Source organism: Lynx rufus, unplaced genomic scaffold (genome assembly GCF_022079265.1).
Source record: "Lynx rufus isolate CCGP_SWC_20201006 ecotype Redwood Valley unplaced genomic scaffold, mLynRuf1.p SCAF_18, whole genome shotgun sequence".
NCBI lineage: Eukaryota > Metazoa > Chordata > Mammalia > Carnivora > Felidae > Lynx > Lynx rufus.
The window spans coordinates 41,551,640-41,576,497 of NW_025814832.1; the positions used below are offsets into that span (position 1 = coordinate 41,551,640).

Here is a 24,858-nt window from a genome sequence, read left to right on the forward strand (position 1 = left end):
AGATCTCACATCGTAGATGGTCGTGGTCCTGCCTCTGAGCCATTGCCTGCCTTCCTGAGGCGTTCTAGAACCGACAGGCCTATGTAGGGAGCTTTGGCTTCCTGCAAAGAAAGATGTGCCCGGAACTTTGGCCTGACCCCCACGTCCCAGTTCTGTTTTGTGAATTGTCAAGTGGCCATTCTTCTAGGTTTCTCTGCACTGTTGTCCTTTTGTGACGTTCCTGACACTGTTTTAGGTCACAGTTGTCTCTTGTCTGGCCCTGCTCTGACCTCAGTGTCAGTTTACTTTGTTTTTTCAGCAGACCCTGACTTGGCCAGAGCACCCACTTAACGATAAGCCTCCCTCCCTCCAGTGAATATTATATTCAGTTAATTAGTTGATGAGGCCTCAATGGTCCTCCTCTTCAGATTGCTGAGGCCCAAGCCTTGGGGCCGGCTGAGGGAAGGGCAGTTTTAGGGCTTGAGGCTCTGTCTAGAAGGGCAGGCCCCCGGAATTGCCAAAGGGGATTGGATGCCAGGGTCTCAAAGCCAGAGAGCCTGAAGTTGGCCTGCAGGGCTGCGTAGGGTAGCCTTGAAGAAACCCAGCCTCTAGGATCAGGCACGGTTTCAGGACCGACTCTGTAGTACGTCCCCTTCTCCCGGTGCCCTGGTGGCCAGAGCATGGAGCTGGTCTCCAGCAAAGGGTCCTGAGGATTCCCAGTGGGTAGGAGCTGGGAAAGTGGTGGAGGGAGAGACAGCCTGATGGGCTGTGGCCAGGGGCTAGCGTTCCTCCTGTCAGTCTGTTGTGCGCTGACCAGAGCTGGTTTCGTGGGGGCCGTCCTCCACACACCTGTCTCCCTTTGCATGTCCTTACTTAGGAAGGTCGGCGCTGGGTCCTGTTCACCCTCTGCCGGATCCAGAGGCCAGGGCTTGAATCAGAGCGTCTTTCATCATTTAGGGCCACCCTGCCGTTCTCCATGCCTCGCTGTTCGCCTGTAAACCTTTCCTGCCAGACTCAACCCCGATGCTCCCTTGCATCCCGCCACCTGGGCCCCCAGCCGAAGAGCCCTCCTCCCAAGACTCCCCTGCCCCCTCCCCAGCCACCCCTTAGCCCTAGCTCACACCTGCCTCTTCCAGAAGGGTGGATGTCATCCTGGCCGAAGGTGGTAGAGCCCGCCACTGATCAGCCCTGGGATCTTGGGAAGTTCCTTGACCTGGGTCAGCTTTGATTTCATATCTGTTAGATCTGGATAATAAAAGAGCTCGCCTAGGGTGGTTCCAAGGAATGAATGAAGCAATGTGTGTGAACAGTACAAAATCCATTCAGCATGCCTCCATTTGATAACTTCTTTGGGCCATCGGTTTTTGAGAACAGAGACAGCGATGACCTGTTTTTTGGTGTCCCTCCATGCTCGGCAGTGTGGTCACTAGAGATCTGTTTAGATGGGAATGTGCCTGCCCAATCCTGGTCCGTCCGAGTGGCTGGGGCGGTCCAGGCGAGCCAACAGCCCCCCCCGAGGCTCAGGTTGAGCCCCCCCGCCCCCCACCTAAGCCACCCCCGGGGGGTGGGGGGGAGCCAGTGCCCTGAGGGATTTACCTGTGTACCCACTTCAGGTAGTTGAGCGGACTCATTCAGACAGTGGCCTTTGCCTGTAAGGCTTGGCCACATCCAACCGGGGTAATAGACACCATTTATCCTTAGTACCGTCAGGCCCTGTGCTGGGCGTTTTCCACATTCATAACCTCCATTTGAGACGTCTGCCGTGGTGCCCCACCTAGCATGCCTGAGTGGTTAGTGGCAAATCGAGATTCGAACCCGTGTTGTTTCCCTTAGGCGTGTCCCTGTGCTGCTCCAGCTGGACCCTCGTGCCTGGAGGGGAAGCAGCTATGTAGCAAGAGGCCCTCCCTTTGGAAACTTCCTTCGGCTGTGCTTGTCCCTGCCGAGCTGGCAGACATCGGGCTGGCACAGGAGTCAGAGGCTCCGAGTGTGAATTGTGAGCCCCTGCTTCCTGGTCCATGTGGGCTCTTGGCACCTCCAGCGGCAGCATCCCCCTCGCACCCTCAGTTCTGTATCCAAATCAGCCCTTCATTCCCTGCTTTTTTGTGCCAGCGTTTGGTGTGGCATACAGAGGCCTTTCCATGCCCTGATTGGGGTGGACCCACCCATGGCACATAGGATTCCCCACCTCCTGAGATCCGAGCCCTCAGATTTCTTCTCTTCCCTTGTTTCCTTCCTTAAAATCCACTCTTGGCTTTTACTTTTGAATTCAGAGGCCTTTGCGTTGCAGTTTGAGGAAGGTGGGCTGACCCGCTGCCTGCTGGGGGAGGGGGAGAATTGGCTGGGGGTGGTGAGCTGGAACCTGCTCATCTGGCCGCCGCCGTCTGTCTCTGCAGGTGTCATGTGATTCTCCGAGGGAGCTGCAGTGTGAGCGGAAATGCTCTCGGTGGTGGAGAATGGACTGGACCCCCGGGCTGCCATCCCGGTAGGCAGTCGGAGAGGCTCAAGGGTGGGGAAGGGGGCACGGGACAGCCATGTCATTGGTTTTCCTCACTTTGAAATGAATGAGTACTGTCTGGAAAGCGAGGCCTCGGGTTGAGAAAGAGTTCTAGCAGAAGCAGGCTCTGAGGAGATCCTGCCCTTTCTAGAACATCTTATTGGTGATGGAATGGGAATTGATAAAAAACGACGGATTTTAATACGGGCTGCCTAAAGACCAAGGATTTCTCAAAGGAAGTCATACATATGGGGCGCCTGGGTGGCTCACACGGTTAAGCGTCATGATCGTAAGCGGCTCATGGTCTTACAGTTTGTGAGGTCAAGCCCTGCATTGGGCGCTCTGCTGTCAGAGCAGAGCCTGCTTTGGATCCTCGGTCCGCTCTGTCTCTGCCCCCTCCCCCACAGGCACATACACGTATGCGCATTCTCTCTCTCTCTCGCTCTCAAAAATAAGTAAACATTAAAAGAAGGGGCAGCTGGGTGGCTCAGTCGGTTGAGCGTCCGACTTCGGCTCAGGTCACGATCTCACGGCTCATGGGTTGGAGCCCCGCATCGGGCTCTGTGCTGCCAGCTCAGTGCCTGGAGGCTGCTTCATATTCTGGGTCTCCCTCTCTCTCTCTCTGCCCTCTGCCTCTCATGCTGTCTCTCTCTGTCTCTCAAAAATAAATAAACATTAAAAAAAAAGAAAAAAGAAAAGAAGGCGTTAGGGTGGCCTGGGTGCCTCAGACGGTTGAGCGTCCATTTGGCTCGGGTCATGATCTCACGATTTGGGAGTTTGCTGCTGTCACCACCTAGCCCACTTTGAATCCTCTGTCCCCCTCTCTCTTTGCCTTTCTCTCTCTCTCTCAAGTCAAATAAGCAAACAATAAAAGAAGTATATGACCCATAAGTCATATGAAAAGATGTCTAACATCAAAAGACTGCATACTGTATGACTTCATTTACACAAAATGTCCAGAATTGGCAAATCCATAAAGACAGAAAGTAGATTAGTAGTTGCTAGGGGTTGAGGGAGAGGGGACTAGAGAGGAGTGACTGCTCATGGGCACAGTGTTCCTTTTTGAGACAATGAAAATGTCCTAAAATTAGGTAGTGGTTGTAGTTTCACTATTCTGTGAATATACCAAAAATCACTGAACTGTATAGTCTAAATGAGTGAATTTTATGCAATGTAAATTGTGTCTCATTAAAGCTGTTATAAAGAAAAAAAGAACAGGGGCGCCTGGGTGGCACAGTCGGTTGAGCGTCCGACTTCGGCTCAGGTCGTGATCTCACGGTCCATGAGTTCGAGCCCCGCGTCGGGCTCTGTGCTGACAGCTCAGAGCCTGGAGCCTGCTTCGGGTTCTGTGTCTCCCTCTCTCTCTGACCCTCCCCCGTTCATGCTCTGTCTCTCTCTGTCTCAAAAATACATAAACATTAAAAAAAGAAAAATTTTTTTAAAGAAAAAAAGAACATTCGACTTTTCTAAGAACATTAACATGAACTGTTTGGGCTAAGATAAAAATAAAACAGTAAAATATTTATCCATAATCCTATCAGCTAACAGTTCAAACCAGGTTTTCTGTATTCCCTCCCAATCCTTTTCCAAAACACATAGGTAATTTTGACATGCTTATATTATGACAGAACTGTCTTTATCTTTCCAAAGGATTTTACATATATGTATTTTATAATTGATTTATGTAACAGACCTTAACGGAATACTTACATGTGTCAGGAACCAGGCCAAGTGTTGAGGATGCAAGAATGAAAAAAAAAAGCAAGTCCTGCCCTCAGAGTAATCCCCCCACCCCCCAACTCCTGTGCTGTAGGTCAGGAAGTATTTGTTCCGTTTAACAGATGAGGAAATTAAGCTCAGTGAGGTTAAGTGAAATGTCTGCAGTGACCCAGCTGTTGACCAACAGAGCTGAGACTAACATCTGCCTCTGACTGCCAGGTCAAGGATCTTTCCTTTTTTCTTTCTTTCTTTTTAAAGTTTATTTATTTATTTTAGGGGCGCCTGGGTGGCTCAGTCAGTTAAGCGTCCTATTTCGGCTCAGGTCATGATCTCACGGCTCGTGAGCGTCCGACTTCGGCTCGGGTCATGATCTCACGGTCCATGAGTTCGAGCCCCGCGTCGGGCTCTGTGCTGACAGCTCAGAGCCTGGAGCCTGCTTTGGATTCTGTGTCTTCCTCTCTCTCTGCCCCTCCCCCCCTCATACTTTGTCTCTCTCTCTCTCTCTCTCTCAAAAATAAACATTAAAAAGATATTTTTAAATAAATAACATTTATTTTATTTATTTTGAAAGGGAGAGTGAGCATGAGCAGAGGAGGGGCAGAGAGAGGGAGAGGGAGAGGGAGAGAGAGAGAGAGAGAGAGAGAGAGAGAGAGAGAATCTCAAACAGGCTCCACACTGTCAGCACAGAGCCAGATACGGAGCTCAAACTCAGAAACCGTGAGATCATGACCTGAGCTGAAATCAAGAGTCAGATGCTTAACTGACTGAGCCACCCAGGTGCCCCTAGGATCTTTCGTAATGTGGACCATGCTCCTGTTTTCTTGGTGTTTTTATGGTTCTTCAACGTTTATTTATTTTTGGGACAGCGAGAGACAGAGCATGAACGGGGGAGGGGCAGAGAGAGACGGAGACACAGAATCGGAAACAGGCTCCCGGCTCTGAGCCATCAGCCCAGAGCCTGACGCGGGGCTCGAACTCACGGACCGCGAGATCGTGACCTGGCTGAAGTCGGACGCTTAACCGACTGCGCCACCCAGGCGCCCCGGTGTTTTTATGGTTCTAAAGTGGCACTTGTAGCCTCTTCATGGAATCGTAGACCCCTAAACAAGGTGGAAAGCTTCACCCCTGCCCTAGATGGATCACGCAGGCTCCCACACCTGTAACTATGATGGAGCCGGTATTTAAACACAAGATTTCTATGGCTATCAAATCACTGAAGTTCGGTTTAAAAAGCAAAACAAAAGAAAAACATACAAATATCTTTGCAAAAAAATAACTATCTCTGGGTGGTATAAGTACGTAATTTTCCTTTTCTCCTCTATGCTTTGTCTCTGTTTTCTTTCTTTTTTTAAAATTTTTTCCCAACGTTTATTTATTTTTGAGAGAAAGAGAGAGCGCGCGCGTGCGTGTGCAAGTGGGGGAGGGGCAGAGAGAGAGGGAGACACAGAATCCAAAGCAGGCTCCAGGCTCTGAGCTGGCAGCACAGAGCCCGACGTGGGGCTCGAACCCATGAACCGTGAGATCACGACCTGAGCCGAAGTCGGACGCTCAACCGACTGAGCCACCCAGGCGCCCATCTTTGTTTTCTATGATTAGCTTGTGCTAGTTTTGCTGTATACACACCCACAGGTAGCCGTGAGACGTGTGTGGGTGTGCGTGTATTTGGTGATAAGCACTTCCCTTCCAGGGGTCACCGCAGGATCTTCTAAAGGCCTGTGTTATGTCTGACACTGACTAGGTCATCAAGAAGAAGCTAGTGGGATCTGTGAAGGCGTTGCAGAAGCAGTACGTGTCCTCGGACACAGTGGTCACTAGCGAAGACGGAGATGCCAACGCCATGTGCAGTGCCCTGGAGGCTGTATTTATCCACGGCCTGCATGCCAAGCACATCCGAGCCGAGGCCGGAGGGAAAAGGAAGAAGAGCGCCCACCAGAAGCCTCTGCCTCAGCCTGTCTTCTGGCCCCTCCTGAAAGCTGTCACCCACAAGTGAGATCAGCAGGGGAGGCTTTGCTTTGGGGAGGAGCTTCAGTGTGGGTGAGCCTGGGCTCTCCCTCTACAGCTGTATGGGAAAGCAGCAGAGATGCTCTGTGTTCTAGAATGGAGATGGGTGAGATAGGGGTTATTGTTAGACCAAGCCTCAAGAGCCCCTCAGCGCACAGGCAATGGCCTGGGGCTGCTCAGGCCCCTGGCTGGTCGCCTTTAGCAGGAGCCGCTTTTTTGCCACACCGTGGCAAAGTTAGGTGGTTGGAACAGAGAATGTGTGGCCTGCAAAGCCTAAAATCTTTACTAAGTGGCCCTTGACAGAAGAGGTTTGCTGACCCTGCCTTGGAATGTGTGAACATCTCTATGCTAAGTATTATATCCTAACAGGCTGTGGCATTTTTTAAAGCAGTGGAATCCGGATCATCTGAATATCCACCCCGGGACGTTTGCCTCTGCGGCCCTGGCCCTAACTGCCTGGGCTTTGGAGCAAGCAGCTGCTGGCACGTTGCCTCTAAGGGCTATTAAATGCCACCTTCAGCCTGAAGGTGCCTTGTCGGTCTGTATCTTCCTTTTCCTGCTGACTGCCACCGCCCTATCTCAGGGTCTTACCTCACTCCCAGGTGGCAGTGGCTTTCTAATTGTCCCCCTTATCTCATTCTGTCTGTCCTTAGGTCAGGCAGCTGGTCAACATTTATTGAGCTTAAGCTAACCCGAGCTCATTCCCTGAGCCCTGTGGAGCACGCACTCCTATGGGCGAGACGTGCTCGGGGCACTGTGATGGTCAGAGGAAGGGCATTTACATCAGACCAAGGGTTCGGGAACTGAGTTTGGTACGTGATCTTATCCCGAGCAGCCCACCCAGAAGTCTGCGTGACTGCGGTCGAGTCATTTCCCGGTGTAAAAACTCTCAGGCTCCCCAGTGCTAGCCTGGAGTCCCATTCACTTCGTTGGGGCCCCAGAATCTGTATCCTGACCAGGTTCGCAGGTGATTCTGACGCACAGCCAGGTGTGGGGACCCTTGCCCCACTTTGCCTCACCGGTTGGATGCTCGAGACCCTGCATCACCTGACTTTGCAACCCAATCAGCCGCTGCTCCTCCTCCTCCCCGTGCTGTAACGGGAGTGCTCACCACTCCTGTTACACAGCTGCTGCTTCCCTACCCTTGGTGCCTTTTTTCTGTCAGTCCTTGGTGCCTAAGGTTCCCCTTCCATCTTTGCCGCTTGAAATCCCTCAAGGCCCAGCTCAATGCCTTGCCTATCCCTAATCCCTATGCCTAATCCCTCAATGCCTTGCCTGAGGCATTGTTCTTTTTTTTTTTTTTTTTCAACGTTTATTTATTTTTGGGACAGAGAGAGACAGAGCATGAACGGGGGAGGGGCAGAGAGAGAGGGAGACACAGAATCGGAAACAGGCTCCAGGCTCTGAGCCATCAGCCCAGAGCCTGACGCGGGGCTCGAACTCACGGACCGCGAGATCGTGACCTGGCTGAAGTCGGACGCTTAACCGACTGCGCCACCCAGGCGCCCCTATGTTTAACTTTTAAGGAACTACCAAACTGTTTTCCACAGAGGCTGCACCATTTTCACATTTCCACCAGCAGCATGTAGGAGTTCCATTTTCTCTACACCTTTGCCAACACTTGTTATTCTCTGTCTTTTTAATTTTTTAAAAAATTTTAATGTTTCTTATTTTAGAGAGAGACAGAGAGAGAGAGACAGAGCATGAGTTGGGGAGAGGCAGATAGAGAGGGAGACACAGAATCTGAAGCAGTCTCCAGGCTCCGAGCTGTCGGCACAGAGCCGGACACAGGGCTCGAACCCACGAACCGTGAGATCATGACCTGAGCCGAAGTCGGATGCTTAACTGATTGAATCACCCAGGTGCCCCTCTGTCTTTTTTATTATAGGCATCTTGGTAGGCATAAAGTAGTATCTTATTACGGTTTTGATTTGTATTTCACTACCGTCTAATGATATTGAGCATCTTTTCATGTACTTTCCATTTGTATACCTTTAGAGAAGTGTCTCTGTAAACCTTTGCCCATTTTTCAGTCAGATTATTTGTTCTAATATTATTGAATTGTAAGAGCTCTCTATATTCTGGATACTAGACCCTTATCAGATATATGATAATACTTGGATATAAGATATGCAGATTTTTTTCCTGTTCTATGGGTTATCTTTTTACTTTCTTGATAGTATCCTTTTGAAGCCCAAAAGCTTTTAGTGTTGATAAAGTCCAGCGTACCTATTTTTTATTGTTTACTTATTTGTTGGCTGTCACATAAGAAACCATTGCCTGACCCAAAGATTTATACCTGTTTCCTTCTAAGAGTTTTATAGTTTTAGCTCTTACTTTTAGGTCTTTGATCCATTTTGAGTTCATTTTTTATATGGTATGAGGTAGGGGTCCAACTTTCTTCTTTTGCATGGGACTGTTCGCTTATCCCAACACCATTTGTTGAAAAGACTATTCTCTCCCCACTGAAATGTCTTGGGCTGCAAATCAGTTGCCCATAAATGTATGGGTTGTTCACCAATGTTTGACTAGCATGTCTTGAAATGTTGTTTGGGGTTATGATGTAGATAAGAGCACACAGCTCAGCCAGAAGACATTAAGGTAGAAACTTGAGTTCTAAAATCCTTATGGAAATGAGCCCACATTAAGGGGAGTTTGGCACGTCTTCTGACCCAGTCTAAACCATTAGGGCAGATATGGGCAATCTCTTGGGCCCCGGGTAGCTTTGTTGTTGTATGAATCTGTATTCGCCCGTGACATACTCTATTGGTTCATAAACAAAGGAGGAGACAGCAAATAGTTCTAGTTCAGAAACAGAATGTGGATTCTCAGAAGCCTCAGGAGAAGGGGAGCAGCCACTAGCCAGTGCACATTTTAGAAGGCCCAGAGTAGTTTTCATGTGCGTGCGTGTGTGTGTGTACGTAAGGACAGTAACACTGGCTCCCCGTAGTCCCTGAAGCACCACTGAAGGGCAGGAAGAGGCAGTACCATTGGAAGAGTGAGCAGGGGCACACCCCATGTATACTTGCGTGCACACTCCTGCACCCCGTGTACACTGATCTCCGGCAGCAGGTCCTGGGAACAGGAGGCATCTGGGACCCCAGATACGGCCCAGCTCTGGTGGACCAGCGCTTGCACTGGAGATCCCGGGCCCCGCAGTTCCCTTGGCCGCCCACTCTACCTCAGTCCCAGCTGGGGAGAAACTTTGTGAGGAGTGTCAGAGGAAGGCTTGTGTGTAAGCAGAGGAGCACGGTGGGTGGATGACGAGACTGTTTTGTTTTTGAAATCCCCAGACAGCAGTTTTGCCTTCTTACCGCCGTCCCAATAGCCTTGGGCATTCTAGCTGACAGCTTGTCACACAGGTTTCTCTGTTTAAAAACTTCCAGGGTATTGTCGGAATTCAGCAAAGCCCAGGTAAACTCTGTGCCAACCAACGGACTGAGCGGACTGAGTGGAGAAATGGAGATTCCCACGGGGCGGGCCTCACTCCCCCTCCCCGGCCTGGAGGCCAGCATCCCTTTTGATGTGCCCGCAGAGCCCCTCCCGCCCCAAGCATCCTCTGGGACTCAAGATGGGGACCGCAAGCAGGAGCCGCCTCCCCAGGCACCTGGCACCCTGGGCTTGCTGCAGTTGGGCACTGCCAAAGCTGTCCCCTCGGTGAGCATTTTAGACCAGAGGCCTTCCAGTCCCGTGAGAGAGGCGGCGGCCAGAGCAGTCAGCCCGGGGAGCGGCCAGCAGAAGTCTCTGGAGGATGACGGAGCTGCACGGAGCCTTGGGGTGTCCTCACCCACCAGCCCGGTGAGTGATACAAGCTTTTCGGGGAGAGGTCTTGGGGAAATGTCTCAGAGCTGGTGCAGGGTCTCCCCAGCTAGCCACCCCGAGTGGTCTCTGCCTTGTCTCCATTAGCCCCTCATATCTGTCACGGCGGACGTGAGCCAGGCACGGTGCCAGTCCCTTCCCATGGGTCTCTCTTGTCCTCTCACATTGACCCTGTAGAGAAGATAATTCTCATCTGATCATAGACCCTGCGCATAACCACTGCCACTTATCAGCTCAAGGCCTCGGGCAAGGCACTTTGCCTCACTGAGCCTTGGTTTCCTCCTCAGCTCTTGTTATTATTAAATTCAGATTTGCTAAAATACCAGACTTTGAGAATACTCATCTTGCAATATGAGCCAGGTTAGAACTGCACCATCCCATATGGTAACCACTAGCCACACGCGGCTGTTGAATGAGCATGTAAAATGTGGTTAGTCCAAACTGAGATAAGCTATGTGAAATAAACACTGGATCTTGAAGGCTTAGTCTGAAAAAAAAAGGTGAAATATCTCAATCATTTATCGATTATGTGTTACAATGAAAATATGTTTGATATTGGGTTAAATATAAAAGTTAATTACACGTGTTTCTTTTTACATTTTAAAAACGTGGCTAGTAGAACATTTAAAATGATACATGTGGCTGGAATTCTATTTCTGTTGGGCAGTGCAGCTCTAGAATGGGCCGGTCTCCTTTGTTGATAACCCCGAGGGAAGCCAGCCCTGGGAATCTCTTGCACAGAGCCATGGGTCAGAGGCTTGAGAACTATCGGCCCAGTGAAGCGGTTGTCAAAGCTGTGGACCTGAGCTCTTTGCCATTTCACATTTGTCCTTGAGGATGAATAGCCAGGGTAGGAAGTTGTATGCACGTGTGCACGCGGACATACAGAACCCCAGGTTTATCCCAGCTGCTGTCTGGGGTCACGTTAGGATATAGTCTTGCTTTTTCAGCTCCATCCGTGCGTATCTCTCATCCGGTAGCTTCCAGATCCTGTAACTCAGGATGGGGCCAAGGCCGTGAAATAGATTAGTACGCGCGCGCGCGCGCGCACACACACACACACACACACACACACACTTTTAAATAGCTTTATTGAGATATAACTCATATACCATACAATTCACCTAATTAAAGTGTATAATTCCATTTTTTTTATATATTCACAAGGTTGTGCAGCCATCACTACAATCGAATTTGAAAATATTTTCATCCCCCATAAAAGAAATCCCTTGGGATGCCTGGGTGGCTCAGTCGTTTGAGGGTCTGACTTCAGCTCAGGTCATGATCTGTGGTTCACAAGTTCGAGCCCCATGTCGGGCTCTGTGCTGACAGCTCAGAGCCTGGAGCATGCTTCAGACTCCCTCTCTCTCTGCTCCTCCCCTGCTGATGCTCTGTCTCTATCTCTCTCTCAAAAAATAAATAAAAACATGTGAAAAGAAAAGAAAAGAAATCCCTTACCATTAGCAGTGACGCCCCATCCTCCTCCTCCGGCCTCACTCCTCTCATCCCCTGGCAACTACTTATTTCCTTTGTCTATAGATTTGCTATTCTGGACATTTCACAGAAGTGGAATCATGTAATATGCAGCCTTTGGTGACTGGCTTCTTCCAATTAACATACTGTTTTCGGGATTCATCGTTGTCGGAGCCTGATCTGTGCTTCCGGGAGTAATAATTCATTGTAGATTCCTTTGTATGAACCCGTCACATTTTATTTTGTCCTTCATCAATTGATAGACTTTTGTTTTTTTTCCCCCCATTTTTTTGGCTAATATAAATAACACAGCAATGAACATTCATGTACAAGTTTTTGTGTGGGTGTATTTTTGATTGTCTTGGATGTATACCCAGCAGCAAAATCTCTGGGTCACATGGTAAGTCTATATTTAACCTTCTGAGGAACTACCAAACTGTTTTCCAAAGCAGCGCCCCCATTTTATATTCCCACCAGCAATGTATTCCATCCTCACCAACAGTTCTTACTGTCTTTTTAAAAATTGTCATTATAGCTAGCCGAGGGGACGAGCAGTATCTACTTACGGTTTTGATTTGCGTTTCTTGAATGACTAATGATGTCAAGCATCATCTTGTTTGTGTGACTTTTGGCCATTTGTAGATCTACTTTGGAGAAATGTCTATTCAGAACCTTGGCCCATTTTTATTTTATTTTGTTTATTTTTCACTTATTTATTTTGTGGGAGTGCGGGCATGAGTAGGGGAGGGGCAGAGAGAGAAGGAGAGAGAGTCCCAAGCAGGCTCCTTGCCGCTAGCACAGAGCCCGATGCAGGGCTTGAACTCACGAAACGTGAGGTCACAACCTGAGCCAAAACCAAGAGTCAGATGCTTAACCCACTGAGCTACCCAGGCACCCCTTGGCCCATTTTAAAATGGGATTATTTGTCTTTTTATTATTGAATTATAATAGTTCTTTATATATTCTGGATTGTATACCCTTATTAAATACATAATCAGCAACTGTTTCCTCCCATCCTGTGAGTTGTCGTTTCACTTTCTTGGTGGTAACATTTACAGCATAAATGTTTTCAATGTTGATAGAGTCCAGTCTACCTATTTTTTTCTTTCGCCATTTGTGCTTTTGGTGTCCCGTGTATACCCGTTTCCTAGCCCAAGGTCACAAAGATTGATGTGTTCTTCTAAAAATTTTATAGTTTTAGCTCTTACATTGAGATCTATGATCCATTTTGAGTTGACTTTTGTATATGGTATAAGGACGAGGTCCAGCTCGATTCTTTTGCATATTGATGTACAGTGGTACCAGCACCATTTGTTCAAAAGACTATTATTTCCCCCTTTAGAACATTTTCGAGGAATGCTGTAAAGTGATCTTTAGTACACATCTCAGTGAGTAATTATATACGATGTACCCTCTATGGCCACCCTCCAGATGGAAACATAGAATATTTCCAGCCCACCAGAAGGCTCTCTCATGCCTTGTCCCATTGTTCCCCTCTAAAGGAAGCCTCTATTCTGACTTCTAGCACCGTAGATTAATTTCTCCTATTGTTCGACTTCATTTGTATGGAAGGAACTGTACAATGTATACTCTTTTGCTTCTTTCACTGAGCATTATGTCTGTGGGGTTCACCTGTGCATATAGCATGAGGCTATAGTTTGTTCTTTTCCATTGTTCTGTAGCATTCCATTGTAAGAGTATATCACAGTGCATCTATCCATTCTCCTGCTAACAGACATTTGGGTTGTTTCCAGGTTTGGGCTATTATGATGAAAGCTGATGTGAACGTTCTTACATCTGTATTTCGGTGAACCCCTCTGCACTCTTTTCTGGGGGTATATATCTAGGAGCGGAATTGCCCAGTCATTGGGAAGGCATATGTTTACCTTTAGTGCATACTGCCAAGCAGTTTTCTAACAGTGCTTGCGTTGACTTGTATTCACATTGGCAATATGTGAGCATTTTCATTGCTCTTTATCCTAGCCAGTGGGTCATCAGTCTTTTTCATTTCAGTCACTCTAATAGGTGTGTAGTGGGACCTCACTGTGGTTTTAATTTGCATTTCCCTGATGACTAACGATCTTGATACCTTTTCGTTTGCTTATTGGCTGTTGGAAGTCTCTAAGTCATTGCTTCATTCTTAAATTGAGTTGTGTGTATTTCCTGATTCATTGGTAGAGGCTCTTTACATATTATGGATATGTCTTTTATTAGAGAAAAAAATATGTCGCATTACATATAGCAAACGTTTCTTCAAGTCTATGGCTTGCCTGTTTTTTTAACGTTTATTTATTTATTTTGAGAGAGAGTGTGTACGCTCATGCGCGTGCAGAAAAAGAGGGAGAGAGGAATGCCTGGGTGGCTCAGTCGGCTAAGCTCAGGTCATGATCTCGCGGTTCACGAGTTCGAGCCGTGCGTCGGGCTCTGTGCTGACAGCTTGGAGCCTGGAGCCTGCTTTGGATTCTGTGTCTCCACCTCTCTCTCTCTGCCCCTTGCCCACTTGCACTCTGTCTCTCTCTCTCTCTCTCAAAAATAAACATTAAAAAATGAAAGAAAAAGAGAGGAAAGAGAGAGAATCCCAAGCAGTCTCCACACTGTCAGTGCAAAGCCTGACTTGGGGCTTGAACTCACAAACTGTGAGATCATGACCTGAGCCGAAATCAAGAGTTGGATGCTTAACTGATTGAGCCACCCAGGTGCCCCTATGGCTTGTGTTTTAAATCTCTTAATGGTATTTTTCGTGGAGCAGAAATTCTTGGTTTTAATGCTCTTCAATTTATTGGCCTCTCTGTTTGTGGTTTACGTATTTTGTGTCTATTTTTAAGATCTCTACCCAAAGCTGTGAAGACCCCTGTATTTTCATCTAGAAGCTTTGTTGTTTTACCTTTTGCAATTAGATTTATGATCCACTTGGGATTGAGTTTTGTGTATGGTGTGAGGTAAGAGTCAAAAGTCACGTTTTGTCCATACAGATATCGGACTGACTAGCACCACTGACTGAGTGTGACTGTATAAGCCATGTAGCTGTATAATGAGGGTCACAGTCTCCATTTTTTACTATCCTGAAGAGTCTTCAGGGCCCAGAATGTCAGAGGACTCTGAAGGTTTTGAGCCGACAACTGTCAACACCCTGAAGGGTAAAGAAGAACGACTCCACAGCCCCCGGCTTGAGCTGGAAGCAGGGGGCTACCCCTAGGGTCTGGGGCTGCGCGCCCTAGCAGGATGCCACAGAGTGGCGTTGACCAAGCTGAGTTCACTCCCGTCCAAGACCTGACTCGTGTTGTGTCTCAGCTCCGACATCCTGTCTTGCCAGGGTCCCAGAGCTGATGGGACAGGGCAGCTTAACTTGTCACCCAAGCTCCTCGGCTCACCGGGCGTTGCTCCTCTGGCCTCCGGCAGCTTCTGCCACCGCAGGCTCCTTTCAGCCCCAGGCTTTTCCATTTGCCACTCCATCTGCCCGGACCCTTTCCCAGCTCGCCCCTTTTCCTCACCCTTGTCTCCGCCTTCCCCCAGCACCCTGTCCCAAAAGCACCGTCCCCAGTGACTCCCTTTCCCATTTGCCTGCTTCACTTGATTTCCTGCCTCTGGACTCGAATATCGGCTCCGTGATACGGAAGAGCATGTCTGTTCCCTTCTGTAAGGTCAGCTCTGCACACCGTACCTGGGTGAGTGCAGGCGTAATTAATGGTTCTCGAACTCTCAGAGACTCTCGAGATGCCAGCTTGGGAGTTTACGCTGAGAAGTAGGCCGCCAAGTGCATGGGCTGGGCTGGTGGGTCTGACCAGGGTGGGCTCCGCCTCCCCGCAGGCCTCAGGGGAGTCAGGTTGCTGAGAGCCCACAGGGCCCACTCATCCCTCCACTAAGTGGATAGTCGCTGGGCACTCCCGTGCAGCCCACCTGGTGGACCCCCGGCTCCGCCCCGCGTGTCACCCCTGTGAGTCTCATTTTCCTGTGCTTCTGTCACTTAGTCACTGCCATTTATTTGACACTTCGGTGGCGTGAGGTGGGGGGGGGGTGAGTAGAGGGTTCTGACTGTCAAGTCGTATAACCATGAGAGCCATTCAGTCTTTCTTTAAAAAAGAAACAAAAAACATTATTTTAAATTCATTCACCACAGAGGCCCTGCGCTGGGCCAAGCACCATACTTGGTACGGTGATGGGACAGGACGGACAAGGGCCCTGCTCCTTGGGGACAGACACTGGATCAGGCAAGTCATTACCCACATCATAATTACACTGGTGACAAGTGCCAGGAAGGAAAGGGGCCGGGAGTGGGGGAGCTAAGGGGACTTCTATTTGTGGACTCCGGGGGGCTGTGAACGGATTTCTCAGTTGCACTCCAGAGGACAGTCTGGATTCTAAGACTTCACCCAGTGAAAGTGGCATTCCTCTGTCTCGGGCCCCTCGTGGCAGGTGCTGCCATGGCTTTGACCCGTGGTCTGTGGTGATTTCCTCCACTGTTAGAGCGGCAGGGAACTGGCCAGATGTGGGGGCTTGAATGAGCAGAAGGTAGGAAGGTAGGTGGTAGGAAGGGGGAGGGGGAACAGTGGGGTGCTCCCCCCACACCCCGCTTCGTGACCGGGGGCCCTGGCTGGGGCACAGCTACAGAGCTCTGTCCAGGCCTGTGTGCAGTAGCTCCAAGGACCCAGTGTTCCCACTGGTTTTGTCTGTTGTCCAAGAGAACAAAAGATGTTTCCTGGAGTATCATTTCCTGGGGGCTGACCTGTGGCCGCTGGACCGAGTCTGAACACTTCCCGGTCGTCTCCCTCATCTCCTCGGAGAGAAAAGCCCTCACCAGTGAACTTATATCACCTCACAATTCACATTTGTCTCCTTCCTTCCAGTCCCCTTGCCCCAGCCTTGTTATTTTATGCCAAAGACGTTTGATACTCAAGAATTATTCCCTCATCTGTGATAACTCTGTGCCAGGCAGAAAGAAGAGTGGCCATTGCATACAGCTTGGTAGGTGCTGGGTGGGGTGGGCAAAGAATGCCGTGGGAGCCCCGAGGAGTCCCTGACCCAGCTAGGCAGCGGGAGGAGTGTAGGCTGGGGAATAGTCAGGAAAGCTTCCCAGAGGAGGTGATGGACGGCCCCTGAGCTGAGTCTTAAGGAATAGTGAGCTGGGAGGCCGCAGGACTTCCCAGGTGTGTGTGCCAGGCTCTGTGGGGCTCCTGCCCATTTTCCTCAGGGAGCTCCCCTGGGTCTCTATGGCCCACGCAGGCTTTGTTCAGAATCTTGTGTTGCAAATGCTTCCCAAGTAGCCACCCTGATTGACACATTGTCCTGTCACTGACTGAAGGAAGCACCTGCTAATTCCGAGGGTTTTCAGAGGGAGCCCTGGAGCCCAGCTCTGAGGCCCCAGTACTCCCGACTCAGAGTTCTCCACTCTTGGCTTAAGGTGCCATAAAGCATCTGAATGGATTAAAGTGTGCAAACCAGTCCCTCTAGGGCAGCCTCAGCCTTACTCCCCTTCCGCGTCTACGGGAGCAGAGAGGGCAGTCTCATTTAGGGGGTGGAAATAGCAACTTCAGGGTGAGGTTGGTGACACTTAACAAAATAGCTGGGCTGGACCCACCTCTCGTGTGAGTCACTTCCTCTGTGTAGACAGCCACTTAGGGCAGTCCAGCCAGCTTTCTTCTTGCCTCTGCTCATCCATGCTTAGGCACAGAAAGGCAGGGAGTGCTTGAAATGGGGGAGGCGGGAAGCTAAAATCCCTTCCCACAATTCTGTGACCCCAGACCCACCCCACTTCTCCCACTGGTGAGCAGCTTCAGTCTCAGCAACAGAAGGGGTCCTGGGTCCTGCTCACCCATGCCTCCCTCATCTCAAACCCTATAAGAGGGGCTGACGAACTGTAGTCCTTCAATAACTGGTGCTGGGATGATGGGATGTCCACCTGCGACAAAATAAAGGTAGACCCCTTCCTCACACCATACACAAGAATTAACTCAAAATCAGTTGGAGACGTAGGGGAGCCTGGGTGGGGTGGCTCAGTCGGTGAAGCCTCCGACTTCGGTTCAGATCATGGTTCGTGAATTCGAGCCCCACGTCGGGCTCTGTGCTGACGGCTCAGAGCCCGGAGCCTGCTTCCGATTCTGTGTCTCCCTCTCTCTCTCTGCCCCCCCCCCTCGCTGTCTCTCTCAAAAATAAACATTAAAAAAATTTTTTTAATAGGCAAAGAATTCGAATAGACATTTCTCCAAAGAAGATCTACTGGTGTCCACTGAGCACGTGAAAAGATGCTCGGTGTCATTGTCCTTAGACACTGGGGAAATTGCAAACCCAAACCACAAGATGGTACTTCACACACGTGAGGATGGCTATTATCAAACAGATAATAAAAACGTTGGAAAGGATGTGGAGAAATTGGAATCCCCATATGTGGTGGGAATGTAAAATGGTGTAGTCACTTAGGGAAAGAGTTTGGAAATTCCTCAGAAAGTTAGACACAGTTACCGAATGGCCCATCAGTTGCACTCATAGACATGTACCCAACGGAACGGAAAACATAGGTCCACACAGAAATGGTTACGTGGAGACAGAGACAAACCAAACAGGGCCTTTTGGTGAGGCAGGCCTTCTCCTGAGGACGCCCAGGGACTGGAGAAGAGGGGAGGGCCATGGTCAAGTTGGTCAGCTCCGTGAGGCCGAGGCCCGGAACCGAGACCTGGAGGCGCGCGTCCGGCAGCTGCAGGAGCGGATGGAGCTGCTGCAGGCCGGGGGAGACGCAGCTGTCACGGCGGTCCCCAGTCCCCGGGCCACGGATGCACCTTCCCATATAGCCCCCCGGCCGTGGCTCTGGGCGAAGGCCCGCTGGTGGGGCCAGGCCCCATGCACCGCCGCCACCTGCTGCTCCCTGCCAGGGTCCCTAAGCCTGACCTATCGGAGGCGCGTTCCCTGCTCCTGTTCGCCGTTGCGCTGGCTGCTGCCGCCGCCTTGGGCTGCACTGGGTTGGTGGCCTGCGCCCACCATCTCGCCCCGGTCTGGCGCCACCCGGGAGCCGCCTTCGCCCCCTGAACCCTAGGACCCCAAGCTGGAGGGTTGGGTGACCTGGGCACGGCGCAGAAGCCATTCCTACCGCCTCCCCGTTCACACCGCCTCCCAGCTTGGGTCTCCGCCCGAGCTCCAGCCCTGTGATCCGGGCCCGCCCCCTGGCGGCCGGGGAGGGAGGAGCAGGGGGCTCCAGGGAGGCTTGCAACCAGGAATGCTGCAGTTGCTGCTGGGGAGAATCGCAGACCAACCACCTACTAACTCCGGCCTGGCTGAGGCCCCGCCGTGGATGGGCAAACTGCGATCTAGAGGAGACAGCAGGGCCAGGGCTCGGCCATCAGTTTTTCACCCTCCACGCGCCCCCCGCCTATCGGCTCGCAGACCACAAATCCCTGTGCATGAGGCCCCACTATCCCGGGAATGTTCTCTTCCTGCGGCGAACGTCTAGTGCGAGCCCCGCCCGCCTTCTCGAGAACCTTTTGCTTTCGCCAGGCCCGCTTTTTCGGGGACTCGCGCGCCCTCCTCACGTACGTAGCTCTGGGGGCCACAGCAGGCTCCGCCCGCCTCGGCAGTTTGGGTATTTATTGACCTGTCCTCCGACCCGCCAAGTTCCAGGACCCCAGCACCCTAATCCACGTTTTGGATGCACTGAGACCCCGACATTCCTCAGTATTTATTGTCTCTCCACACCTAGGACCCCAACCCCGATCCTCGCGAATAAAAGGCCCTCCAGTCTGCCCAAAAAAAAAAAAAAAAAAAAAAAAAAATGGTTACGTGAATGTTCGTGGCAGCATTATTCATAATTGCCCCAAAGCAGAGACAACCCAGATGCCCATCAGCTGATGAACGGACAGACCAAATGTGCTACATCCATACCTTGGAATACTAGTTAGTAATAAAGAAATACTGATGCCTGCCACAACATGGATGGACCTAGAAAACCTGATGTTCAGAGAGAAGGCAGACACAAAGACCACATTTAGAAGATTCCTTTTATATTGGGGCACCTTGGTGGCTCAGTTGAGCGTTCAACTCTTGATTTTGGCTCCGGTCGTGATCCCAGGTTCGTGAGACTGAGCCCCACGTCAGGCTCCACACTGAGTGTAGAGCCTGCTTAGGATTCTGTCTCTCTCTTTCTCTGCCTGTCTGTCCCCCTCCCCTGCTCATGCTGTCTCCCCCCCACACACCCCAAAATCAATATACATACAAATGAATAAAAAGACAAACCATAAATGAAGATTCTGTTTATGTAAACAGAATGGACAGATCTCTAGAAACAGAAAGTAGATTAGTGGTGGCCTAGAACTGGAGCGGTTGAGGGGAAATGGGGACTGACTGCTCCCGAGCACGGGGTTTCTTTCTGGAGGAATGAAAATGTTGTGAAGTTCGTGGTGCTGGTTGCACAACTCCGTGAATACACTGAAACTATTCAGTCGTGCGCTCTAAATGGGTTCCTTTGATGATCAGTGAATTGTGTCTCCATCAAGATGTCTGTAAAACAAAACAAACACACAAAAACCTTCAAACACCACCTATGTCTTCCCTCCCTTCCCACTAGAAGAGCAGGAGCTGGATTTCAGAGGATGACTTCTACTGGCCTCCCCAGGAGCCACCCGCAGAGAGCCCTTCAGAACACTCCGTGGCTTCTTCCGGAGGGACTCCGGAGTCCAGGCCTGGGCTCCTCCGGCATTTTTCTCAAGGGCCAAGGAAAAGCCACTCCACGGGGGCCTTAGACCAAGCGTGCGTGCCTTCCCCAGGAGGCCGGCCAAGCAGGGCAGCGGCGGCCCAGGAGCACCAGAACTTCAGGGTGGTGCACCGTAGGCAGATGGGTAGGTGACCGCAGGGTTCCAGTGACCTTGCCGCGGGGACAGTGCCTTTTGGAGAGCAGTGCCAGAGCCCTCTTTTCCATTACCGGTTGGGTAGTGTATTCTCACGAGCAAAACCTCTTCCCAAAATGTAATCAGGAACACCCTTGCTGAGTAATTCAGGGAAGCATTTCAGGAAAAGTGCTATATTTTCTCATGAGAGCTCCACAGTATCATGCCCCCAAACCTGTTTCATATATTGAAATACTGAAACTCTCCCCCCGAGGTCGTGTGACTATGCACGACTCTGGGTTCTGCCTGTAGCTCAGAGCAAACCCTGCCTCTGGAAGGCATTTCAGTGCCCCTTGCCGAGACCTCTGTCTTCGATGGTTTGTTTAACAGCTCTGGTGGGGTGTATCAGCTCTGCCATCTGTTAGCCGTCCTCTGTGCGCTGTTTACAATGAGGCCAGCTCGAGTTCCGCACCCTGTGCAATTCTTAAAAGCATTCAGTAACCATAAGCGAATTTCTCCACAACCCCCACAAACAGAAAAGTCTACCCTGGAGCCGGTCTCTTTCTCACTTCATTTTCTGTTTGCCGTGACCCAGCAGACGATTCCGGCCAGGTTCCTAGCTCAGGAGAGCCCTGGTCTCCACACTGGCTTCTTTTAGGTTTTTCTTGTAGTCCGTGTAACCATGCCAGAGAAAGTGTGCCTCATGCCTAGGCCGTCAGGTTCCCTGAAGGGTAGGAAGACCCTATACAATTATCTGAAATCTCCAAGGCTAGTTCAGGCTGCGGAAGAGAGAATTGTGCATCCTTTGGACCCCCCAGTTGCTGGCAGAGCCCTAGGAACCAGGGAGCATAGAGGGGTGTGTGGTGTCCAGGCACACGCTCATTCAGCGGGTATTTATTAAGTATCTGTGCTGTGCCAGGCTGTTCTGGGTGCTGGGGACACAGCAGGAAGCAAAGCAACGTCCCTGTCTTCACAGACTTCTTATATCCTAGTGCAAGAGGCAGGGAAGAAGGGAATTAACAAGTAAATGTATTGTATGGGCTGGTGATAATAATTGCTATGGAGAACTTGGGGAGTGCCACGGCAGGGGAGCATACTATTTCATATGGGTGGCCAAGGAAGCCCTCACAGATAAGGTGACATTTGAGGAGATGTGCAGGGAGAGAGGCAGGAAGGCACGGGCCGACCTGTGTGGCTCCAGGAGGGGAACAGATGCAAAGATCCTGCCATGGGCACGTGCCCAGGAAACCAAGGAGATGGGAAGGGGGTGGTTAGAGATGAGGGCGGAGTGACGGAGGGCCTCGCGGGCCACAGAAGGGATGTTAGCTTTCCCTCCGAGGGAGATGGCAGTCATTGCAGGGTTTGGGGCAAAGGGACGTGATCTGACTTCCTTTAAATGGGGAGTCATCCTGGCTCGTATGTTGAAGGACCTCAGGGGAGAGAGACCAGTCAGGAGGCTCTCGCCATAAGCCAGGCCAGGGGTGACAGCCGTCGGAGCCCGTGTGGTAGCGGTCGAGGTGGTGAGAAGCAGAGGGTTCCGGATGTGCCAGCAGGATTCGCTGATGGGCTGCGTGTGTATGTGTGTGACAGAAAGGAAAGGTTTTTAGCCCAAGCAGCTCGAAGGATGCAGTTTGCCATTTATGAGATGAGGGATGTTGGAAGAAAAGCTGGTTTGCAGTGGGAGGGGCAGGAACTGATTTTCGGGGATGTCAATTTTGAGATGCCTATTAGATATCAGCCATACATGGCACAGGTGGAGATCTGAACCTGAAGTTCAAGGGCAAGGTTCAGGCTGGAGATAAACGCTGGGGAGCTGTTGGCATAAAGCCCTGAGCGTAGGCACGATCAGGTAGGAGGTGGGTGTCAAAGGAGAAGGGGACCCAGGACTGAGCTCTGGGGTGCTCCAATGTTGACAAGTCAGGGAGAGGCGGAGGAGTGAGCCCGGGGGACAGAAGAGTGGCCCGTCGTGGTGGAGGAGTACCCAGAGTGGCCCCTCAACAGCCGTGTGAGGGAAGTGTCTCATGAGGGAAGGAGGGTCTCAGCTGTGTCCTGAGATACTGATGGGTCAGGCCAGATTGGCACCAAGGATTAGCCTTGGGATTTGGTGACAAGGAGGGCATGGGGCTTCCCAAATGCCGTTTCAGTGGAAGGAGGGGACAAAAACCTGACTGGAGCAGATTCAAGATGGAACGGGAGCAGGGGAACCAGAGACAGTTGTGACACCTCCTCGAGGTTTTCTGTAAAGGGGACAGAGGAACAGGGTGGTAATTAGAGATGTGAGTGCCATCAAGAAAGCTATTTTTAAAGATGGCAGAAATAACAGCGTGTTTGTGTGCTGATGGGAACGAGCCAGGAGGGAAGGGAGAAAGCAGTGACACGGTGGGGGGTGGCGGGGGGGGCTGCTGGAGAGACGTCCCTGTCCTTGAGTGGGCGGTGGGGAGGGGTCCCCTGTGCAGACGGAGGAGTTGGCCTCAGACTGAGCCGGAAGTTCATCCCCGGTGACAGGGGGAAGTCTGAGTGTGGGTACAGATGCCATAGTGAGGGCTCTGTGGAGGTAATTTTTTTAGTCCTTTTTTTTTTTTTTCTCTCAGTAAAATTCAGGAACAAGGTCAACAGCTGAGGGTGCAGATGGGACGAAGGCACTCCTAAAGCGTTCTCGCGGCAGCCCCTGTCCCCACCCGCTGCAGGGCCTCGGGAGGTAGAGGCTTGGCCCGCCTTCTAAAGTGCCTCTTTCTGCCCCCAGGGCTGTCCAACCCATTCCGGGCTCTCATGAAGCTGGGCACCGTGGAGCAGCGGGGGGCGATGGGCATCTGGAAGGAACTCTTCTGCGAGCTCTCCCCTCTGGAGTTCCGCCTCTACCTGAACACTGAGGAACGCACCTGCGTGGAGAACTGCTCCCTGCTGCGCTGCGAGGCCGTGGGGCCAGCCCACGGCGACGGCCGCTTCGAGCTGGTCTTCTCTGGCAGGAAGCTGGCCCTGCGGGCCTCCTCCCAGGACGAAGCCGAGGACTGGCTGGACCGGGTGCGGGAGGCCCTACAGAAGTGCCGGCCCCAGCAGGAGGATGAGTGGGTAAAGATCCAGTACCCGGAGCAGTCCGAGGACCCCCCAGATGCCCCCCAGGGTGGCCTCCCCTCTCACCCGGACCCACCCACTGAGCCCGAGACTCTCCAGGGCACGCAGTTCTGTTGGTCCTCTGCCCAAGTTCCTGAGCCAGACGCTATTAAAGAATCCCTTCTGTACCTGTACACGGACAGGACCTGGATGCCCTATATTTTTTCCCTATCCTTGGAGTCTCTGAAATGCTTCCGAGTGAGAAACAACGAGAAAATGTTAAGTGACAGCCACGGAGTTGAGACCATCCGAGATATCCTGCCAGACAAGAGCCTCAGGGGCCCATCTTTCTTCAAAATCATCAAGGCCAAGGCCGTCCTGAAGCTGCAGGCCGGGAATGCTGAGGAGGCCGCCCTGTGGAGGGAGCTGGTGCGCAAGGTCCTGGCGTCCTACTTGGAGACAGCCGAGGAGGCGGTGACACTGGGCGGGAGTCTGGACGAAAACTGTCAGGAGGTGCTGAAGTTCGCCACGCGGGAGAACGGCTTCCTGCTGCGGTACCTCGTGGCCATCCCCACGGAGAAAGGCCTCGACTCCCAGGGCTGCTTCTGTGCAGGTGCCCCCTTGCTGTCCCGCCACCCCCAGCCTGCCCGCCTCACTCTGCCTCGGGTGGGGCTCCCGATTTAGGCTCTCTGCCCTTTCCTGGCTCTCCACGAGCGCCCCCATGCCACCCCTGGGATGTTGCAGCAGACGTAGCCTCTGCTCCTCCCCAGCACCCACCGAGGCCAGCAGCCCTGCCGAGGGTTGGGACCTGTGGGTGCACAGCTCATCCTACTGAGTGCTGTGCAATAGAACATTCTCCGATGGTGAAAATATCCTAGATCTGTGCTAATACGGTAACTACAAGCCATCTGTGGCCCCTGAGGACTTCAAATGTGGCTAGTGTGACTAAGGAACCAAATTTTCAGTTTAACTTAAAGGTATTTAAATTGAAATGGGCGCCTGTGGCTTGTGGCCACCGTACGGGCCAGCACAGCTGTATATATTGTTCTGCAACTTGGTTTTGTTCTACTGAGGAATGTATTATGGATATCATTCTACGTCAGTACATCTGCCGTATCATTACTGTCCTCAAGCCTGATTCTTCTGTGTGGGACCACCGGGCCAGCTGCTTTGTTTGGGTTATTTAACTTAGTCCTAACAATAACCTGTCCTGTGGTGAAGCCAGATGTGGACCTTGACGGTCCTAGAGCCTCGCTCTGGCCGTGTCCCCGCAGGGCCTCTCCACCCCATTGCTTTTCAAGGCAGTGAGATATTCCATGGCTCACGTTCCATTTCTAGCTCTTCTCCCCGACCCAGACCCCTGTTTCCATCACCTTCGGTTCTCCAGGGGGACTGTGAGGATTTTGCCCTGCCGCAGGGTGCCCTAGCAGGAGACGCGGCTGCAGGTGGTTTGGGGACCATCCTGTTGTCTGGAGCCTGTGGGACCGGAGGGAAAGTCTGCTTCGGGCATCCGGA

At 51.4% G+C, this 24,858-nt stretch overlaps 2 protein-coding genes across 16 annotated transcripts in view; both read left to right on the forward strand.

Annotated features, from left to right (window-relative positions):
- Positions 1-24,858, forward strand: part of LOC124512839 (leucine-rich repeat-containing protein 37A3-like) — a 340,529-nt gene that overhangs the window by 70,651 nt on the left and 245,020 nt on the right. The gene's annotated exons all lie outside the window — the stretch shown is intronic.
- Positions 1-24,858, forward strand: part of LOC124513568 (pleckstrin homology domain-containing family M member 1-like) — an 80,611-nt gene that overhangs the window by 3,468 nt on the left and 52,285 nt on the right. For 12 of the 15 annotated variants that reach the window (XR_006962434.1, XR_006962433.1, XR_006962432.1 and 9 more), the window contains 5 exons: positions 2,373-2,461; positions 5,931-6,178; positions 9,580-9,991; positions 20,034-20,304; positions 23,036-23,956. Coding sequence is in view for 2 of the 15 variants with exons in the window: in XM_047081694.1 (XP_046937650.1) it covers positions 2,414-2,461; positions 5,931-6,178; positions 9,580-9,991; positions 20,034-20,304; positions 23,036-23,956 (1,900 nt within the window). In the remaining 13 variants the exon portion in view is untranslated. Of the gene's footprint in view, positions 1-1,837; positions 1,973-2,372; positions 2,462-5,930; positions 6,179-8,011; positions 8,056-9,579; positions 9,992-20,033; positions 20,305-23,035; positions 23,957-24,858 lie in introns of those variants that run through there. The other 3 variants (XR_006962437.1, XR_006962438.1, XR_006962439.1) reach the window with 3 other exon arrangements.